Below are 22,451 nucleotides of genomic sequence, written 5' to 3'. Positions count from 1 at the left end.
CGCTCGCGTGTTCGCGCGCTTCTTTTGTCATAAGCCGACTGCGATTTACGATACCTTTTGCCGAGACAATAGCTTGCTGCTTCTAGAATCTAAATGACAGATTAATTCAAGTGTATATTAAAAAATTACATACACTACTCTGAATAAGTATTGGGACATTTCACATTATTAGAAACGCGCGAGTGTTTAATGCTCATCGCTGAATGGTTTGTCAAGGATTTGGCTATAACAAATAAATAAATAATAGTGAAACGATCGAACAAGACTTCCGTTCTAGTGGCACAAACATTCGCAGTAGAGTGGCCACTCGAAAACGAAAGTCCTCGTTTTCGTCCTTTAACGCCATAAGAGAGACAGTCTACTTACATATCCTTGCTTCTGTTTATCCTTTCCTCTAAAGACTTCTGCAGTAGGAGATCTTGTACAGAAAGTACATACTTCAACACGATGTTCTTCGTATTCTGTGATTTGTAGCAAGAAAACGGAAGTTCAATTGTTAGGAAACAAAACAGGACATTTATAACATTATTTCTTATATTTACTTTAATATTTTTAATATTGTTACTTTTATCATTATTTGTACTGTTAATTTTTCTATAAATTATATGAAAGGTACGTGATTTATATAATATTGCAATAAAGAAATAAACAATTTTAATCTTTACAAATTTTTAAGTTTTAACCCAATACTAATTTTCTTGAAAATTCTGGTTTATTTGAAACTTTTAAATGACGACTTCAATTTGTTTTAATGTTGCAAATAAATTACAGAAATGAAACACGTACAATTCGGAGATAGGCTTAACATGAATTATGATTTTACTTCTTCCCCCGTAATTCCAGCCGTCTCGGAAAGTAATCATCGTGTTATTATGGGGCGCATAACTGTCGCGTGCGACGGACAGGAAGTGAGCCGTAAAACCTATTTGTCGGCTTCTCCTTACCCACTTTTCCCCTTAACAGTACCTCTTTTCTTTGTTGAAAGCTTTCAACGCTTAAGTTCAGCTCGGATTACGCACGTTTCCATAGCTTTGCGTAAAAATCTCTATCGTGACGAAGGATGACAGTAATTAACAGGAATAAAATTAATTATTAACCATAATCGACTTTTCTGCTAAAATTTTTAATAGTATTTAACCGTTTTGTTAATAAAATTTTAAATTAATGTCAGAAGAAAAATGAAAAATTCAGTGTCAGTTCAATGCAATGGTTTACTAATCATTTGTAACCCTTCCTTATTAGGTTAATAACGCTTGACACCTAATTAGGTACTTAGGATTAGAAGGGAAACGAAGAATAGTCTTAATAGTTTGTCTAATTGTTAGGGATAAATGGTCAGACACTGAAGGACGTAAAATTCTTTGAGACCACCCATTGATGAAACTTGAAACTGATCCTGCCAGCAGGCGTGAGCCTTTATTGTTAGAAAGGGATTATAGCATTTTCTACGATAAATACTATGGTTTACCTAATTCTTCGGATGCTGTGTACCTATATTACAGTTCAAATCGAATTAGTTCTATCGAACTTAGAATTCAATATATCTAACAACAAATATCCATTTTCACTGCAGCAGTTAACATGGATAATATAACTTTCATGGATGATCGTCCATGAAAGTTACATATATTTTTATCGTCGTACGGATACTTTGGCGAAAGGTCGTTAAATAAATCATACGTTTATCTTTACAGAAGAAAGGAAGGGGAAAACACGTGTGTATGTATCCTTGGGTGTGCAAGAAAACATTTGGCTGGTAGGTAAACTGTAGATTCCGCCAGATTTGGAATTCTGCCCTTTCCCAAAAACAGCTGTACTTCTTTACGAAAGTGTTTCCTGGCTTTCTTTATTGGAAACATTTTCATCGGTTTAAACACTATATACTTTACTACTCTTTCTGGACATTTCCTGGGAATTCATATTTAAAGTACCACTTACAATTAGTCTATTTATTACTTTACCTAAATATAATCATTTTCGAAACACAATTTTTAAAAAATTCTTATTTTTAATGTTAAAGAATTCAATGCCAATATTTGCAGGTGAAAAAACAAAAATGGTACTTAAAATGTTAGCGATGACAGCGGTCAACAGTGCGGTCTAGTATGAAATGACTTCAAATTAAAAAAAAAATAAGCTTAATTAAATATATTATTTGTTGAGAAAAAAAAATTAAAAATGGTTAGTATAAATAAATGATAAATTTCTGCAAGCTTCCAGTCAGTGGTTCAATTTTGCTCCTCCCTACTAATAAAGATTACTGCGCAATTGAAGCGGTGATGCTGAAACGATGAGGATGACACGATCGAGAGACACTACAATACTGCCATAAAGCAATACAATACAGGTAGCCAAAGCCGTCAGGTAAAGTGCGCACGCTTTTGTTGTGGGTATCGCTTACAGTTAATCCACAATCCGGAACCCACTACAATGGTGGCATGACCGGCGTAGTAGGCGGCAAGGGGACGCTTTCTTATGCTGGAAAAAAAGAAGAAGCGACGACAGAAGCGGTGCCTACGAGAAAAAAGGGAATAAGGGAGCGAGAAAAGCGTAGATTTGTATCTCGCGGCGCTGCGTTTCGTTCCGTTCCTCTTTGACCGCCGACGTACCACGGACGAGGATTCTTGATTTTATCTTCTCGCCTCGTCTCGTCGCAAGACTCGAGAACAAACAATTAACGACCGCCCGCTCGCCGGATTCCGTAATTTATGGTGACGATTCGTTCGCTTTTGTAAGTACCTAACGCTTTGCATCCTCGCTTAATGCGATCGTGTGCCAGAGTCAAATGGCTCGATCACCACAAATCCGAGCCTTTTATGAATTACGTCAGATCGTTTAATGTTACGAGCATTGGCGTAAATAGAATTTTTGTCTGGCTTGGGCTGGGTTGCCTAGTTTTATTAAAAATATCAAATATTTAATTTTTTTCATTTAGTTAAGTATCTACAGCTTAGTTTCATTGCATATTGCATTTCTGTTCAAATATTTATTTATATCGTGATAAAATTTTAATTAGCTGACAAATATGTTTTCATTCATTTTACGCTAACGCGAATAGTTCTTTCTATTTTTTATATCTAACATAATTTTGAAAAAACTGGAAAGTGGTTTTATCTAAAAATTAATGAACAATTATTTTTTTTATGTATGTTTTAACTTTAATTTTTATAAAGGAAAATCATTTTCAAGTATGAAACACGTTTTACTTGATCGTGTTTAATATTCATCAGGATTAACTCGTTTTTGTCCACGTTCCGTTTATCACTTGCATCAGGATGCAAGTGCATCACGCGTGTTTCGATTGTCTACTCATAGGGAAGTTAGAATTGCATCGACCAATAGGATCAGCGTGGGCGCGGCGCTAGAGAGGTGGGGAGAGAGCATCAGCCAATAGGGGAGTTAGCCGTTGAGTGCAGCGATGGATCGTTGCAACGGAGTGTCGTCTTTGCAATTCCGAAACGCATCCTCAGTCGTCATTAGGCTTTAATGCGGACAGCGTCAAACGTGGCAAGTTTTCTTCCGTATTTCTGTGCACGTTTCAGCAAAATTAGTTAAGTGATATATAGAGTGCCTTTTTTGGAAGATGAATTCGATTATGGCGATGCCCACAGAATTGCAATTGCAACTGCATCAACAAATGCTCTTCCGGCAACAACAACTCGTTCTTCGCAGACACAGACCAGGTTAATATTATATTTTTTCCTTGCTTATTGTTTTGACATTAACCCTTAAGTATTATGGTTGGGACAGATTTGACTGCCAAAATTAAATCTCTAATTTTTCTATTCAAAAATTATTCAAGAAATACTTTAATAAACTTCAACATCTTCTGTCAAGTTATAATTTATAAGTCACGATAGTTAAAGGTTAATAGTGATATAAATTAAACTTTTACTTTTCGAGAATTTAATATTTTGAAAATTATTTTTAATTACTACCAATGTAATTATCAGATAATTACTAAAAATCAAAGGGATGCAAATAATATTTTTTGAAATTCGTTAAGGAAACTTAATGTTGTAAATAACAAAGAAGTCACTTGCATCCCTTTGATTCTAAGTGCCTCATATATTTATATCAGCTACTGTGATCGTTAACTTAATGAAACCAAACTAGTAAATTATAAAATCATAACTCCTTCGTTTTATCGTCTTCGATCTCAACGCGAATCTCAATTCACCCAATTAAAGTCACATGGAGCGCAATGAAGAAACCGCGTAAAGATCTGAATCGTTCATCTACCGTAAATATTTTCAACTTTTCTTCTTTCCCACGAGTCGAAGGGAGGATGTCCTGGGAGATGGTGCATATAATACGCGACAAGTTGCCGCGTAGGCGACATAGATCCGCGCGAACATCTCTCGTTCTAAGATGAAAGGCGCCGACTTTCGGTCGAGCGGACAATCGTTATCTGCTCCTATACAACAGTTCGGTACCGCCGTCCTCTCGGCAGGAAGAGAAAGAAGATGAGCCGATGGCCGCAATTATCCTGGCCCTAGACCTAATGCTCCGACCGCAGAACCGCGAGACAAGTGCAGAGCGAATCGGTCATGCGAGCAAGCGACGCCGTTTCTATAGATCCACTTGTAAAAGGTGTTCTTCCTGGCATTCGTGTTACCTCATCCGCACAATTTCTTGTCCCTCTTTAGCGAGTCCGGCAGCGGCTAGCTGGATGAGGAGAAAAGATTAAAGATGCGAAAGGAGATGACAATCTTTTTTTCCTTACTGTTTTTTGCTTTGCGAAAGTGTGATTGTTTCTTGGTTCGCCCATAATTGTTTTTTTTTTTTTTTTTTAATGGTAATTATGTTCTCTATAATTTTAGGGTAGTTTCGATTAGACTGAAAGCAACTTCTATTTTATTCCAATGGTGCACTGTATTTTATTTTCTTGATTTGCAGAAGATATACCGCATCCAAATGCATGGCCCATACCACGCTTTGGTGGAGGACCTCCTCTGCCTCCCGAAGTAAAGGTTGAATTAGAAAATCGAGAATTGTGGCAACAGTTCCATGCGGAGACCACGGAAATGGTAATCACGAAGGTGGGCCGGTGAGTGCATAATTTATTTTCATTTTTCATAATTTCATGAGTTCGTTTTAAATAAGTATGTAAAGCCGATAGAATAATTCAGCAATAATTTATTATAAAAAAGGAAGCAAGGTTCATGTCTTAGATTAATCGTCAATTAGATTTTCGAAAATTACATAAACATTCTTTCTTACATCTATTGTTACTTTCTTGAAAGAACGTTGCTGAAATTCATTGCCTTGAATTCCATCAGGGGTGAAACGGCCTGACAGGCGCCATAAGGCCACACCCTCTGTCGCTGTCGAAACCCTTAGACCACCTGAAAAATGTGACCTGTTTTAGAATTGTCTTTTCACCTACTAACAAACTTTTATCTTTCATTCTTAACACGTCGAGTGCCGTGCCAAATTTACACTTCCATTACTTGTATACTTCATTCGTTATCGCAATTTTTAAATAATATCAACACTTTGTATAAATAAAGAACTTTTCACCACCTTTTTCACTTATAGATATCTACTGCCAAATAAATTCAAAGTTTCATTTTTTATCCTTTGATACTTACAATTAGAATCGCACAGACTTGCGCTCCTACAGAATATCATACATCTACTTTTGTATAGTCATTCCATAAGAAACGTAAACGTTTCGTGTAATGTGCATAGTTGCACGTCATCCAAGTAGGCATGTAGATGCTTTTAACGAGGGGATACTTTCGAGCGACGACAGGGCGATTAGTTTCACGGAAGGTGGTCGAGGAAGGTCATAAAAGTAAGGTCGTGACAACGTGTCCGGTATTATCGACGCCACCGATCTTCGAATCATTTTACGAAGGTAGATTTTGCGGGAAAAGTCGTATAGGCCGGACGGATGCAGGACGAATCACGACATCCGGCGGCTGTTCACCGGAAACGATTGAGCTACCGGTCACTCCTTTTCAGATACGCGGCCGTAACTATCTTAGATAAGATTACTAGGAATTTCGCGCTGTCTCGCGCTAGATAACTCGCTGATGTCAGGCAGATGCTTTCGTACCGTTCTGAACACGGAAATAAAAGGGGAGGGAAACGCCAACGTAACAAGAATGTGTAACATTCTTCAAATGTTTCGTAATATCCGTTCGTTTGAAACGAATCGTACATTCATGCGATATGAGATTAAAGCACAATTTTAACTAGATAGGAAAATAGAAAATTAGAAAATTAGGAAATTAGTTGCATCGCGGAACAAATATATACATATAATTACTTTTACTTATTGTTTTAGGACTTTCTTGATAAATAAATAAAATACCTAACATTTATTTTTATATAATTGTAAAATACTTCACACTTAACGAATGCAACTGACTTAAAATCCTTTGCACATGTACCAAGAAATGTATCACGTTGCAAAAGATCCGTTTCTTGTCTCTTCGAGAGACACAAACCAGGATACCAAAATAAATTGCAAAAACCTTGACTGGACACTGGCGATTCGTGGGCGGTGCACACTTTACAATAGTTACAAAGGTATTCGGTCGTCCGTGTATCCGTGCCTTCCGGTTCGCTGACGACTCTTCCCTTCTGAGAGCACCACGTGCCAACCACGTGCACTCAGTTCCAGGCCTTACGTGAACCAATCAGTATTCCGTGACACGATCGACCCGTTCGTTTTCCTCGATCCTTTTAGCGAGTTTCGTTCCTTCGATCAGTATTCTCCCCTTTTTACCCCCCATGTCCTTGCGTCAGAGCCGACGAACAGACACGAAGAGAAAAACGTGCACTCCAGAAGTGCAACACCGACCTTGTCTCATCCTTCCTTTTTCTTCCGTTAGAAGGGACTCCTTCTAAGCGAGGATAATTAATTTCACGTTTCGTCGTGATTCGCCTAATGCCAATCTGCTTCGAGCTACTTTACGGTTTCGTGAGTTTACGGTAGTCTTAGTTGGGATTTGAGCAAAAATAAAAGCGCAGCTAATTTTTGTAATCTTTAGTCTACAGTGGACGCTCGATAATTTTCTGCTTTCGAATTTTTAGAAGTGGATCTTTTTGAAAAACGAGTGCATCCTTTATAGATGAAATTATCAGTGTCTTTGAGAGAAAAAGAAAAACAGCCATCGTTAAAAATACATTTATAAATCGAGCTGTTAGAATTTAGATTCAAAGCGTCTACAACAAAGTTCAGCAACGCCACGCGACTTTTGATTCATCTAATCTGCGAGATGAAAGGAAAACTGGCAGCGCGTGCTGCCGTTGCACGCGTTATATCGTGCTATTACGGTATTATCTGGCTGTTTGATAATCTCGAGAGGCTTTTTAAAAGGACCAGACGCTCGAATCATCGGCGCACGGGTCTTCCAGCAGCCGTCGCGACGGCGTAATCCTCCACTTAAAAAGGCGCCACTTTTAGTGGATTCAGCGACACGGTTTGTGGCGTCGAACGAATCCGGAGAATCGCTTTCTGCAACTTGCATATAAAGCTAACTACTATAATTCTGATATTCCCAGATTGAGTAAGATTTAAGGATTAAGGATATTTGACGCGCTTGGAAATACCGATGACTCTTTCATTCGAACGTTATGTCATTGATTGCGTATAATATACGCATCACTGGCGATTTAATACTGGGTTGTACAATTTGGATGAAATTCTTGGTAAGATTACGGTTTTAGATAGTGATTAAGAGAAAATAGTGTACGTGCTCTTTTGTGAGGCTCAAAGTGTGTTTCGAGGAATCGAGCATAAGTTCCAGAGTGCACTTTGAGGATATAGATTGGACTTTCCGTCGTTAATTGCGTCCATTACTTAAGATAGATATCTTCTGCGGATTAACTTTTAAATACTAAATCAGGTACCACTGTAGTCGAAGGTTTAAATACGAACCCTTTGCGGATTTAACTTCTAAGTACTTCTATCGAACTTTGCAATGCAAAGTGCGTACGTTATATGTACTTATTAGATACGTATAAGGAAAACAAATTCTTTTTTTCGTTTATCTCTAACTGAATTTTACCGGAAGCGGGTAAAAGACACATGGAACAAAGTGGCGTTGGAAAGTCCGCAATTAGGTATGCAAACAGGGCCGACCCATCGCAGATTGACTTCTAGAGGTTTACTCACGGGATTATCCGCGAGTTTGAAATGTTTACCCGAGGGGGAAAACTTGCTGTCAAGATCGAAAGATAGCGGTTGCGATGCCTCGAAAGAGTCGCAGGAGTTAACAGGGAGTTTGAGTCCTTTCGGCGACGCCCATTCGTCGGCAGCACCTTAATGACTGGGGAATTTTCTGTCCCTTCGTCTTCGTACGGTTTGCTTATGCTACCTGTGCAAAAAGCACACTTGACTTCTCCTGAATGACAACGAAAACTTAAAAGGGCATGTGAAAATTTTCGATTTTGTTTAATTTTCACATATCTACGTAAAGAAGTTACACTTTCTGATAAATTTATGATGTTAATAAGATGATTCTAATATTTCTCGTTAAATTTCACTGTCTATCTATACGCTGATCTTTAACCTACTGTTCTCATCATTTCTCGATTTATCATGACCACGTAATCTTTTCTTTGTAAAAATGATCTGTCTCATTCTGAGCAAACATTACTATGATCTGTATTTCTATATATAATTATAAGTTCTCTGATATAATCGAAGACGACAGAATCTTTCGAATGTTTCAGAAGATTAGATAGCATTCGTCATTTCACAGTTGAATTAATATTTCTATTATGTTCAATTCAGATCTGCAATAAAATTATTTAACCAAAGTTGTTATTATTTTGTTACAGACGGATGTTCCCGTCGATTCAGCTGACTATCACAGGATTAGAGCGTCGTGCTCGTTATTGCGTCCTCATTGAAGTGGAGCCGGCGTCGAATCGTCGACACAAGTATGTTGGTGGCGGTGTCGAGAAAGCCTGTGGGAACGCAAGAGGATGGACATCAGCTGGTCCAGCCGAACCTCAACCACGAATTGATCGAAGGATTTACCTGCATCCGGAAAGCCCTGCCACCGGTGCACACTGGATGCAACATCCTCTTAGTTTCCATAAACTCAAGTTGACTAACAATGCTGTGGATCCTAGAACTAACGTGAGTAATCATTATTATTTAACAAGAATTATTTACTTCGTACCTAACAAGAAAAGTACAAGACCATCAGAGTTCGACCTGAAATAAAAATAAATATTTTCAAGTTGGATTATAATTGAACAAATATTCATTTAATTACGTAGTATTCAGTTATTTCAAATGTCAATCGTTTTTGAGAAGGAGAAACGTGTTACGAAAAGGCTTGACAGATATTCGGAAAAGGAAGTGACCGATTTACTAGGAGCGGTAGCGGCGCGGCATTCCATTTATCTAGATATCCCGTGTTTGGACAAGCCAGCGTGTCCTTAAATGCCTCTTCTTTTTCCTTGTGTCTCTGGTTTCGACGTTTCTCCAAGCTTGGGCCGTATGCGGGAGGTCGCCACACACGGATCTACCCTCTTTAACTACTCGTTTCACTTCCGATTAGGTTCTACGAAAAAAAAGTGAACCTCCAATTGGAGACTCCCAACGATACTTCGTCTTGTGTCAATTAGCTCCTGATTTTCTTCTCACGAATGACTCTGTTAATTCTCTGATTCTTTCTGTATAAAAACCTAAATGTAATTTTGTTTAGCACTGTATTTTTCTATTCGTAATTCGTCACTGTACAAATCATGTTCCATGAAATTCTATTAAACCGAAACCACATCGATGAAGCAATTCCTCAATTTCACTTTCTAACGTGAGTCACCAATATATCAGATCATAAACCCGACTAAAATAGTTTAGTATGGGGGCCCGTTAACTGGTCAAGGTGATCAAACTAAGAATCCCGTGTCCAGGAGCCGGGATTAAAATCTTGAAGGGAAAAGGTCGAGACCGCGTGTACACTTTCCGTACCTTCCGGAGACTTAAGCTACTCAAAACGGTGCCGGGTAGGTCGGTCTCGGACGTTGTCCGTGAAGAACAGAGATTAACACGCTCCACAACACCCTGTAATCGATATACCCTCCCTTTCTCTCGGCTAGTGGGTTTATTTACGCCCTGACAGGAGGAATCCTGGCAGCTGGCTTCGTTGCGGCGCCCCTTGCCAGTTCTTTCATGTTTTTGCACGGAAACTTCCGAAATTACTTCTGCGGATTTGCCTCCTCCTGAGTACCTGAAGAACGCGCCACTGCATTTTCTCAAGTACGCGTGATTATTTAAACGAAACCCTCTGCTACATGTTCATTTCCCATATTGAAATTTCTGAGTAAAAATTGAGAAAATAATTTAAAAAATAGCGACACTTAATATCGTAATTCAATTTATCAACAAAATGAAAGAAATATAAGCATATTGTCTATGTTGTTATGTACCTAACTGTCAGAAACAACACGTCACAAGAGAAATTGTGCATCGGATGATGTAATCCAAGTTTTACTAAGGTCGTGGTTCACATAAGATTTGAATAGGTCGACAGTGCGTGATTCCGGGAAGGTTGAAGGGCCAGTCTGGTTTTCGAGAATCGCGTCTGTCTCCAGCGTCGTCGGCATCCTTAGCGAGGCGCCAACTTATCTTGACGAAGCGGCGCCCTTTTACTCGATTCTTCAAACTAATTACGAATTTAATAAAATCCTCCCTGTTGTACTTCAACTGACGTAAAGAGAACATTACGCGGTAGAAAAAGAAGAGATATTCGTTGGAATCTTTGTCACTTTGCTTATTCACATAAAAAATTACTCGATTCAACGTGAAATTCTTTTTTTGTGAATACAATTTAATAACGTTATTGATGTTTGTTTCTAGGTGGTCCTTACATCAATGCACAAATACATTCCTCGAATTTGGATCATTCGTTGTGATGATGTGACCAGATTGAGTGATTTGTACACCCATCCGTCTTCTTCCTTCCAATTCAACGAAACGGAATTTATTGCAGTGACTGCTTATCAGGTAAGCTTAATGATTACATTGAAATTATTTGTTTTATAAAGAGAAAGGCAATATTTCTTGTTTCCTATAAAATTTCTTTACATCCTTTTTTATATCTTTTTCAGAACGAGAATATCACGAAACTGAAGATCAATAATAATCCATTTGCGAAAGGTTTCCGGGAAACGGGTCAGTCGCGATGCAAGAGAAAATTTCAGCAAACAGATGGTGAAGGAACAAGCCGTATCGATGAAGAAGATGGAAATATGTCATCAGAATCTGAATCGAATAGGTCATCGCATTTGGACGTTGTTGCACAGAGACCAAAAACAGCATCTAGTGAGACAGGAAGTTTAGACGATAGTGGTGTCAGTAGTTGTGGAGGTATCAGTCCACCCTTACCTTCAATTCATCAGAATTCACCCTCCAGGGATGTTGATCGTGATACACAGCCAAGATTACACAGGCCATGGGTTGATTCGTCTTCAGAATTTTCATCTTCCTCGATGGCCTCTTCTTCGACGAGTTTATCGTCACCTTACAGTGATTTGAATTCGTATTACTTTCGCTTTCTTCATCCCTCCATCGCGATGCAATCAGATTTTATGAGGTTGCAATATCAATCAATAGTGAATTCGAAGTATCAATGGGAATAATTGTTGAGCATGATAATGACAATATAGGGGAAGGACCATAAATGAGACCATTACAGGAATGACCAAAGATTCTCTGCATTTACAAACAACGAGATTAGATTAAGTTATACCTTCAATTGAACTCTCTACGATATATTGAAGGCTCGTTCGAAAATATTTAAAAGGAAAAAAAGATTGCTATTTTGGAAAGAATTTACACTTCTGGTAGGTGTATAGGTTGTTTAGATAAATATCATCTTATGGAGTGTTTATATTTGAATATATAAATGTGAATAGTGAATGGAATATTAATAAAACTCCGTTGTAATTACTTTTATTTAGATTGTTGATAGAGGACCAAAGATATGTATTCCAAATGATCAAAGCTATCCTTATTTCTTATGTTTCAATAGTATCAATGATATTCTTGTTCTATTATTATTTTTCCGTAGTTGAATTCTTTTAGTTTTAAGAAATTTCGTGATAAGATACGAAATAATGATCGAGAATTAATAATTAAGAAAGAGGTTTGAATGAAAGCAAGTGCCTAATACCGTAAATATTATTCGTGTGAATGTAAATAAGTACAATTTAGTGCCTTATAAAAGGAACCGATTAATGAACAACCATGTAATTATAATTAATGTAAGTATCATTGTTATTAAGGGTTCCTTATCGTGCTCCAAATATAAAGGATATACAGAAATAGTCTGACAGTATTATAAACGCTATAATATGAATTATGTAATTGTAAACATGTATTTTTGTATATTATATACATCTGTTTTTATTGATAAATTTACACACTCTGATCTTAACTCTCGAACGACGAAGCTGCGTTAATTGTGATCCAAATTTCCAAAACAACAGGGGTATCAGTTTTTAAACGAATGTGTTTCATACGCCGAAAAAAATAATATTTAAAGACAGTGTAAAATGTAAAATATGAAATTAAAATGAAAACCTAAATTGCTTGTGCGATCCGCCGTCAAAGGGTTAATACACCAAAATATTATTACCAACTGTACCGTTACTTAAGATACATAGTTTAAGGAAATTTTTCTACCGTGCGTTATCGTTGCAATAAATTGTCTTTTATACAAAAATTCAACATTTCATAAAATCATCCCCTTTTAAATATCTACAATATCCTCCTATTTCATTCTAAACAAATAATCGTCTTTTTAATTAAAAAAATTTCTATTACATCGAAGATAAGTAGCTTTGATGTTATATATATTACACGAGGAAAAACATTTTATAAATTAATATTCATAAAGATTAAGAAGGTTAACTCGTCAATTTGACACCAACAATATTAATGAACGTAAACCATACAGATTGACCAGGAATTCCCTGATTTACCAATTTAAATATTAAATTAAATCCTTTAACTAAAACTAGACGTCCTTGAAATGTGTACATTTCGAGGTTCAATCATATTCCTGGCCGGTTTCGCTCTATACGTCTGTATATAAATTTCTACTTATAATTAAATATGAAAATGATAAAAAATGATTGGTAATGATTTTCGAATATAACGTAAATGAATCTACAGTTTCCTATGCCGCTTGCGACAAAGTTCTATTGACAAAGGCTACAATATGGTGAAAACTAATTGCCAAATGCTTACAGGATCTTTCAAATTAGACATATGGTTTTCTGCAGTTGTTGGCTATTAGGCAAATTTTGAAAACCATGGTTCTTAAGAGGAAATATCTGTGGAGACACGAGTTCTTGTTGTAGAGCATGATGTCGCGTCTACGTGTCGCCTTTCCAAGGATCCCACCATCTTCTAGTATCGATGTCTCTCGAAACACTTTTGAATCAGCGGGGCGCCGGTTTGCCGGCTACTGTGCGATGTCTGGATTTGTCAATGAGCTTCCGTGTAACGATAGGCCCTCTTAATAACTTTTCTTTCAAGTTTCTAACTGAAATTGCTCATTGTAATACTCTAAACTGCGTGCAGACCGGCCGAATCTTAAGGGCGTCGAGAGCTTAGGATTGCAGTGAGACATCATAAAATACGAAAGCTACGAAAGTAGGGATTTGCCGGGGAAAATAAATCATTGTCTGACTTTGAAAGAGATATGGGTTATTGTTATAGTTGAAGTATCTTGTGAACTTTGGAAACAGAAGGCAAAGAAAATACGAAAATAGATCGCTCTTGATATGAAAATGATAAAAATGTAGATTTTCTGGGAAAATAAATCATTGTTCGATTTTTGAAGAGATATGGATTACTATAATAACTCTAGTAATTAGAAGAATTTTTAATTTTGAAATTGCCATTTAGGAAACTTGCATTCGTACACTTTATAATAAAGAAGATTTATTTCGATTATCCTAAATATTATGTTACATATTATACAGAGCTATCATACTTCAAATTATTATAGTGCATAATAGCTTTTGAATAATACAGTACATTATGACAGTGTATTAGTTGTAGCGCGTTAATATTAGTACTATTTAATCTAATCGGTTTTAATACGTATTTTGCTATAATAATACTATTTTTCAAATCTAGTAATAAACAGTACAAAAATAGTTCTAACTTAAAGCTGCATTTGCATCACAATCTCCAATCTTCCTTTGTAAAATTTCAATCATTGAAAGTTTTTATTTCACAAATTACTATTTTCAATTCAAGTAAACGCCACTTGAATTAATAATCTAATACGATAAATTGTTTATTGCTCTAAGATAGAATTTTGTAGAAAAATATTAAAAATAGTCGCGAATTTACTTGCCAACCAGAAAGTTTACCCTACTGTGTTTCATCACGAAACCGCTTATCATTCCTTAACGTGCAAATCATTGCGATAACAGATTGCACAACGGCTCTCGGTGAAGAAAGATCGAAGAACAGTTGTCTGTTTGCTGGACATTGTCGTGAATATATTTGTCGAGGTTCAGTGGAACAGTTAACGGGATTGATTGGTCGATAGATCACGGACGCAAGATTTTTCCGGACGATGCGTACCGCTTTTGAATACGCAATCGCGTTCCGGAATTGAAACCGCGTGTTTCATTGTACCGTATGAAGATCCACTTATATCTGTACACCTGTTTTAATCGATTAGGTAACGAAGAAGAATTTCTTCGATCTAGACATTGTTCACACTCGTCCGTTCAGCAGATTACTTTGAGCAAATATCCTGTGTTACGTCTTATGATGACAAGTGGTTAAACCACTTTCCATTTGGCTACATGTGATGGGTCCTATGTGGTATGGCTAACTTAACGTTTAGATGGTTTCAAATTTCGCGGAATCTTTAATTCTTATTATTTTAACACGTTGAATGTCGTATGACTAATTACAAATTAGATATATTTAGCTATTGAGACTTCATGTTCTATAGGATACAACAAGAATTCTTGATAAATGGAAAAATGTTATTTGGAACAGTATTACTACTATTTTAATATTGTTGTCATTCAGTATCCCTATATAAATGACTGAATTTGTAAAAACTCAATAATTCATTAAGATTATCAGCTACTCTATTTACTGCTCACCAGAAGTTCCACAGATTCCTATACAGTCTTATACTCTATCATGGTACAAAAATATTCCACCTTCATAGCTCACCTCCTAGAATGTAACAGGTTTATTCTCCGGCACGCAGCATCTTTCATCCCCCCGTCCATTTCCATATTTAGGACAATAGGGTGGGTGTTTGCTGGTGAAGCAGAAAGAACCCCTGGTACCTAAAGGTGTGTGCTGTCCCATGGGTACATATTCACCGGCTCTGGGAGCGATTCTAGGCCCGGAAGGACATCTTCTAGAACAAGGCTCTGCCATAGGCTGTTTACCACCATTGTCGATACTCTGAGCCATGTAACAGACGACCCAGACGTGACTACACAGCTGATAATTCTGTTTGTTTTCGCAGAAAGGCTGCACCTTGCCTCCGTTCACGCAAAAGTCAACGTGACCCATGCGTCCGCTCTCTCCATAATATCCGGCGTTCGTGTGAATCACCTCGACAAAGTCTGCATCCCCGCTGTCCAAACGATTCACGTAGCCTGGTCGCATCAATGGCCTGGCGGGATCTAAACCAATTATTCGGTGCATCCTGAATAATAGAAAGTTCGCCATGACGCCGCATATGTGGGCGCCCAGCGAGTGGCCCACGCAGGTCGTCCGTGGGATCTGTAGACCCAGGTTCCTCAGGGTGGTCAAAGTGGCCGCCAGGCAACGAGCCACAGGACGGAGGTTAGACACTGCGGCGGGATAACAGGGTGCTGCACACAGAGCACCCCAGTCGACGAGGAACACATTGTAACTTCCGTTTCGGAGGTATGCGTCCCGTAGGACAGCTATTGGGAGAGTGTCGTCACCGCCTGGAAGTGACAAAGGGATGAGAACTTTATTTGTTAATTTGACCATCTTTTATGTTACTGTTTAATCTGGTTGAAAAAGAATTCAACGTAAAATGTCCAGAATGATCAGCAGCATAATTATATGGTTGAAATTACAGCTTACATTGCTGCAAGTGCGTTCAATGACAGAGCTAATATGTATCCACTGGTTATGAAAATTACAGACATTGCTATTGGTCGTGAAGTCTATAATTATTGCATCAACGAGTATAATTAACGATTGAAAAGCGCATGTGTTAGAAGGTCGCAGACTACAAACGAATTACCAAAAAAGAATCATTCATGAGGATGTTCGAAGGATAGAAAAGACCAAAAAGATGACACAGAGATAAGCAATTAATCAAAAGTCCATATTCATTTATACTTAAACAACTTGAATAGTTTTTTTATGCAGTATACATTCTTTCCCCTTTCAAACAAAAAGAAATCAATTGAATTCAAGGAGTAGTTTTCCTTGAATAAATACTTGAACAGTCTTTCTTTTCACAGTGCCAAGGGTATGCGTCCCCTCGGGGAATTACCTAAACCATTTTGCCTTCTGAATACTCACGATATTCTAAATATTGCACTTGCTATTATTTGAATGAAAGTGCATTTTTTCTTAAAAAGTTTCAAGCTTTTGTTTTTGTTTAAAAAAATTTTGAAATGTCGACAGCTGTGACTCCAAAATCTTCTGAAATTATTTATCGAAACCTTGTCAAACAATTATTGCATACCTGCATATCCATGTATAAGGAGCACGTTCTCCCTGGTTGGATCATAATCCTGTCGTAGCCAGTCTGATTCTCTAGAATCTAATTCTCGTCTGGGTCGATCGTTCGTGTAAAGGAATACCCTTACATCGGGATCAGGGCAGGAGTCTCTATCATTTCCTCGCCTCCATACGCACTGTTCCTTATTGTACTGTGCAGCATCACCATTCTGAATCGCTTCCTGGATCGGTCCTATCGCTGTCGTCTTCGTCGAGCCGCGAACCACCAGGACACACGCGATTAAGACAATTAATGACGATTTCAATGCTGAGTGCAGCATTTCGCTCTTCAGAGACGTTCGTCGTTACTGCACGATACGAGAACTGATCGTGTGCACGGTGACTCTTCGAGTGTCACTTTGTCCTTCGTCGAGCTCCCACCTTTTTCACCTGTCGGCGGCCGTTAGAAAATTTGGGGATTCAAGGGTAGAAGGGGAAAGTAGGGGAGTGAGTTCCGCCAATGGCTGTGAACGGGTGATTAAGGTGAATGAAACATAAGGTCATTAGTACTCCCTGTGTTTTGGATCGATCGCTTTCGATATGAATGGTTAGCTTGATTATACTAATTTCCGGTATTACGATGACACGAATTTAGGCTGATAAACAAGTAGAGAAACTTGGTTCTTTGATTTGGAAAACACGTGTTTTATGGGCAGAGATTATTATCGTGGAAGAAATAAGTAAGTATTGCGTTTTTACAAACACCTAATTTGTTTATTTCAGTTATCAATTTGCAACTTCATTATCACCTCATTAATTTCGAATGCTTAATTACACAAAATTGCAATATAATGTTATGTTTATTATACTTTCTTTTTAACTTAATCAAAGAATGCCTTTCTTCGTTTTTAATTAAAGATGTACTTATAGCCATGGGCCATTGGTGACCCACTAACAGTTTATGTGAAACCTATAAAGATAAAATGCAATTGAGAAATTCGTATCTAGAGCATTAACCCTGTGTTCCAATTTGAATTGAAAATATACACACCGAGAATGTGGAAAGAGTGCATTTTATGGAAAGTTGCGAAAGTGCATCAGGATGCCATTGGAAACTTCAATGAGTGAAAATTTGGCTGTAAACCTGTATCGGTATCGCAGTATTCCTTCGTTAGTTATCCGTAACGAGGACTAATGGAAAGGTAAGCAGAAGTTACATACTAAAAATTCACGTTCCTTTTTTCTCCGAAATGTATCAAGTACATACTTATTAGAAGTTCTAATATTGATAAAAAAGAAAAGAAAGTACGCATACAAATGATCTTGTATGTAAATTAGGACATTGGTAGAAAGCGTAGAAAATATGAAATTAATGATATATGTAATAGATTTAATAAAATTTTCAATTTTGTTTAATTATCAATTCCCATACGCCGAAAGAGGTACATCCAGGTTAGTATCGTTTAAATTGAGAAAAGAAATTCAAATGATTTGGTTATTATATAACTATAATTGCATAAGTACTCTTTAAAATGATCACGCATTAATCATGATTTTTAAATTCACACAGATTTTCTGACACAATTGAAAGAGTATAAAAATGATTAGAAGGTGAACGAAATTAATATTGCATTTCAATTAAGACAGTATATGTATTAGTACAGTCTTGCACTTTTGCTTTTGTATACGTTCTCGATTTCATTTTTGTACACGAAAGCTATTATGCAACCGTGTTCAAAAGATACTTAACTAATGTAACTGGTACATTTTGTAAATAATTTTTACGAACAAAGAAAGGTCTTTTGACCGAAAGAAGGAATAAAGGTGAATAAGACATTTTACACCTCCACTTTGGAAAGAAGAACGTAAGAGTTATTTTAAACACAGAAGGTTTTACTCAATTCTTTTTATACGTTCCAGTGGCGTAAACATTATTATGTATACCCTTTGCTCGGTACACTTTCATTCGACTGTGACTAAAAAATAATGCGACATAGTTGTTCGAGTAGTTTGCATCAATAGGCCAGGGACTACTTGCTGTTTGCATTAATTACTAGTCATAATTATGATTAAAACGTCCTCGAATAGAAAACACAGGGAGTTCCAAACTAACTTAAAACACTGTTCTTTCTTTCTTGGGAATTGCAGACTGTCGTAAATTTCCATAAAAAATGGGTCCCTCGTTATTTGAGGAGAAAGTTCCGAAATCTGTTCGGGTGGTGGGCGAAGTGAAAGTATACGAAATTGTGGGTGCGTGAAAAATTTGAGGGCAGCGAAACTCGTTTACTTTTCTCGAAACATCTTTGTTAGTTTAACAAAGATTTAATATAAAAATATACCATTCTATTGATAGATGTTAAAAATTTTGAAAACATTCTTGTTAAATTATTTAAATTTAAAATTATAAATGACTATAAAAAGTTGTATTGTTACCGCATGCAGGAAAAGTAGAAATCGTTGGGTCAAAATGAAAAAGACAGATGTATGTATTTATCTTGCGAAGGTAATATAGTTTCCGTTCCTTTCTATTTTTTCAAACTGGCTTTTCGTATAGAAAATTTGGATAATGCTTTTTCTAATATTTCAATCCTTAATGATAGTCCTTATCATCAAGGGTTGAATGGCAATCTAACACTGAAGTGAATCAAGTGTGAATGGCATTATTTGATTGGTTTATTTGTCCTGGTTTTAAATGGTTAAAAATTTGAGAGGGTTGTTATTGATATTTAAAATTTTGCATGGAGTGTCTATTATATATTAAAAATGATTCATTTTGCGATATATAGAATTTGATTCCTTTTCTTATGTGTAGCATTTCTAGTTGTAGTCGTTTATATAGATTTGCTTTTCTACAACTTCTACGCTCTTCCTTAATAATGCTAATTAATCCGTTCAGAGGCCAAAATGATTAACTCCACATTTTGAATCTGTCAAAATTTGATTGCCATAGCACTTGATTAACGCTTATCTATATCTTATCGATTTCTTTACTCTTTGTTTTTTGGAGTTAATCGACTTAACAAATGGGCGGCTCAATTGTTAAGAGCTGAAACAACCCTTTTCTCGATTATTTTGAGTTAAATAGTAACTAAAGAAGACTTTCATTTAAAGGACCAATCGAGTTTCATAGAACGTAGTCGGCAATTCATAAGTTCGGTATATCTCGGCTCTATCGGCGCCTAGATAGAAACAGTGACAGAACAGTTCGGACAGCAAACATTCTTCCGTGGCTGGAAGAATCGACGTCTCCATTAATTAGATACCGGTCGATCGAGCGTGCGACGGACCACGTTGCCGTCGCAGCCTCCCGTGAAATTGTGTTCCCGTTGATTTATGACGTACTCCATCTCGCCTCGCTCTTCAACATCGCTATCCTCGCGCCAACTATTATTTCTTCTTTCGTCTTCTTGACAATTCTTTTCGTTTATCCGCCAGCGTCAACTAATTTCTTACCCTTCAAACGTATAGTTTGAATTTATAGAAAATCTTACGTCGTCAAGGTGTAATAGAGCATATTATCAACAAAAAAGAAACAAAAAATTAGAATTGAGAAAATTGAATGAAGAAAATTTGTCCACTGCATATCAAGAGTCTCGAAATAATATTATGCATCTGGGGTTGAAGTTATTCCAAAGTCTCTCTAACATTATCAGCAAAAGGGACGTGTATCGTGAAGAGAAATGGAAAAACTGACGTACACTCAAACACGGCGAAGAAACTCGAATTCACTTTGTTCCACGCGGAACCCGAACAACCATCCGAGACGGGGGGTTGCAAAAACCGCGTAAACACGGGGTTCGGATCCAATTCGGGTTGGTCGGAGGTTTGCGAGGGAAGTAAAACGAAGCGTGGATAGAGATGGAAAAAGAGAAGGTTAAGTGTTGAGGGATGAGGAGGGTGGAATTGGAAAGGAGGTGTACGGCAGTGTGTTGTTAAGGCGATGGCGTGGAATCGCAATATTTTCTACGCGGGATAGGATCGCGTTATGAATCACTGCCGACGCGACGTGCTCTCTTTCATTCGACGCGGCTGTTTCGTGTATATTTCATTACGTGGCCAGTTTTCGTTGCAATAACAAATAACGAGGAACGAGGAGCGGTCGGAAAAAAGTAGCTGAATCTCTGGACAGGGAAAAAGAGGGAGGGATAAAGGGGCAGGAGAGGAAGGAACGAGGAAACGAGACCAGGAAACGGGAATAGAGATATGGTAGCGAGTTTTCGGCTTACTGGACCGATGCGAATCTAGGGGGTAATAAGGAAAAGCGAAGATGGAAGACGGCACACCGGAAACAGAGAGGAGGAAGGGACGGAGAGGTGCTTGGCGACTTCGAGAGATTTTTCTTATCGTCTGATATATGTTTGTACCGATTCGTTATGCAGATCGTGGTGTGAAAACTTCTTTATTCTATGTTGCTGCAACGTTTTATGCAGTTTAAGAAAATTTGTGATGTATAGTCATCTGCTGATTTACATCTTCTTTACTTGTCTTATTAGTTCTCGTTGAATTTTTATACAACTATTTTGATATGTTTATTACCACAATGAAGAGGGACATTCATTGTTCGTTTTATAACAGAAATGTTTGAAATAGAAAAGTACTAATATGCCAGGAATAACTTTGTATACCTAACAGAAAGTGTCGAAGCACAAAGAGGAACGTGAAAAAGTAGAAAAGACGAATAGTCGAACGACGGCCAAAAATGCGCAATTTTTCTTATCACTTGGATATATGCTCCGAAAAATATTGTTACACGCATTGGTTAGAAAGAAGCTTAATGTTCCGTGCACGCGCCGATATCGCGAGCTGGACGACGCCAGTCGGCGAACCTAGGAAAAAGAAGTCTGGCTCGATGCTATTTTTGATCCTCCAGATGAAATTCATTCTAGCCAATGCACTCGTATTCTTCATTCCAGAATCGGGAATTAGTTATCCTCGTAGCGAGACTCGCAAAAAACCGGTATCCTTTCAAACGGAAATCGTTAATCCTCGCTCTCTGATCTTCCACGGTTCGACAGTGACTTCGCTACGCAGGAAACGCGAAATACCGAACCGGAAGTTAGTGGAGAAAGTCAATCAAATTGGGTGTTTGGAAGGAAAATTAAGCAAACTCCATTTATTACATTTTAATCTCTCTGCTTAAAACCAATAATAATGCTAAATTGTTGCTAGTAATTTATTTCAAACATATTTAATTTGAAAATGAAATTGCATGGAGCGTAATATTCAAAATTGTATGTTCAAGTAGAAATCATTGGTCCGCAACGAAGTTCAAATGCATTTTAACATTTAAATCATTTCGTTCTATCGATGGTGTATAATAGCTTTTGAAAGCGACAAGTCGAGCGAATAATTTTAACGATTCGAATCAGTTGACGCGGTGAACGACTATAAAATCAATTTATTAGTTGCATTTGGACTTTATATTTGAATTCTTTCTATTAATTGTTACAATCAAAATCATTAGCCACTGTTAATTTTCAGCATTATAAATATTTTGTAGTTTAAAGAGCTCTATTTATTACAATTACCCCTATATTGTAGATTTATTCCAATGGTATCTGAAACTTTAATCTCGTTCAGTATAATTCAATTACAGGTCTTATTTGTTCGTTGCGGAGTTTAGGGTACGAGGTGTCGGAATGTCTTTGTACGAAATAAAATGGTGAACTGATGACAACTTGAGATGGAGGATGAAAAAGCCTTGTGAAACGAAACAGGGAAGCTGCTCTTGCTTTGACCAGATCGTTCGAAAAGTACATTTCTTTTGGTCGGTTACGTT

The 22,451-nt window shown here is 37.3% G+C and overlaps 2 protein-coding genes across 2 annotated transcripts; one reads left to right on the top strand and one right to left on the bottom strand.

Annotated features, from left to right (window-relative positions):
• The first annotated feature begins 3,253 nt into the window (after positions 1 to 3,253).
• On the top strand, positions 3,254 to 12,563 carry LOC117600125 (T-box transcription factor TBX6). The gene is made up of 5 exons (XM_034315131.2): positions 3,254 to 3,683; positions 4,900 to 5,050; positions 8,800 to 9,103; positions 10,832 to 10,978; positions 11,083 to 12,563. Exons 1-5 carry the CDS (start codon positions 3,584 to 3,586, stop codon positions 11,611 to 11,613), a joined length of 1,233 nt encoding a protein of 410 aa, XP_034171022.1. The 5' UTR covers positions 3,254 to 3,583; the 3' UTR covers positions 11,614 to 12,563.
• Positions 12,564 to 13,923: 1,360 nt separating this feature from the next.
• LOC117600126 (phospholipase A1) lies at positions 13,924 to 17,066 on the bottom strand. Its single transcript, XM_034315132.2, has 2 exons — positions 16,698 to 17,066; positions 13,924 to 15,942 (listed from the first exon to the last, which is right to left on the bottom strand). The coding sequence occupies exons 1-2, from the start codon at positions 17,011 to 17,013 to the stop codon at positions 15,191 to 15,193; spliced, it is 1,068 nt and encodes a 355-aa protein (XP_034171023.2). The 5' UTR covers positions 17,014 to 17,066; the 3' UTR covers positions 13,924 to 15,190.
• Positions 17,067 to 22,451: the final 5,385 nt, after the last annotated feature.

Source organism: Osmia lignaria, chromosome 15, assembly GCF_051020975.1.
Source record: "Osmia lignaria lignaria isolate PbOS001 chromosome 15, iyOsmLign1, whole genome shotgun sequence".
Classification (NCBI taxonomy): domain Eukaryota; kingdom Metazoa; phylum Arthropoda; class Insecta; order Hymenoptera; family Megachilidae; genus Osmia; species Osmia lignaria.
Note: the sequence above shows the minus strand (reverse complement) of the source record. Positions and strands in the feature narration are given on the sequence as shown.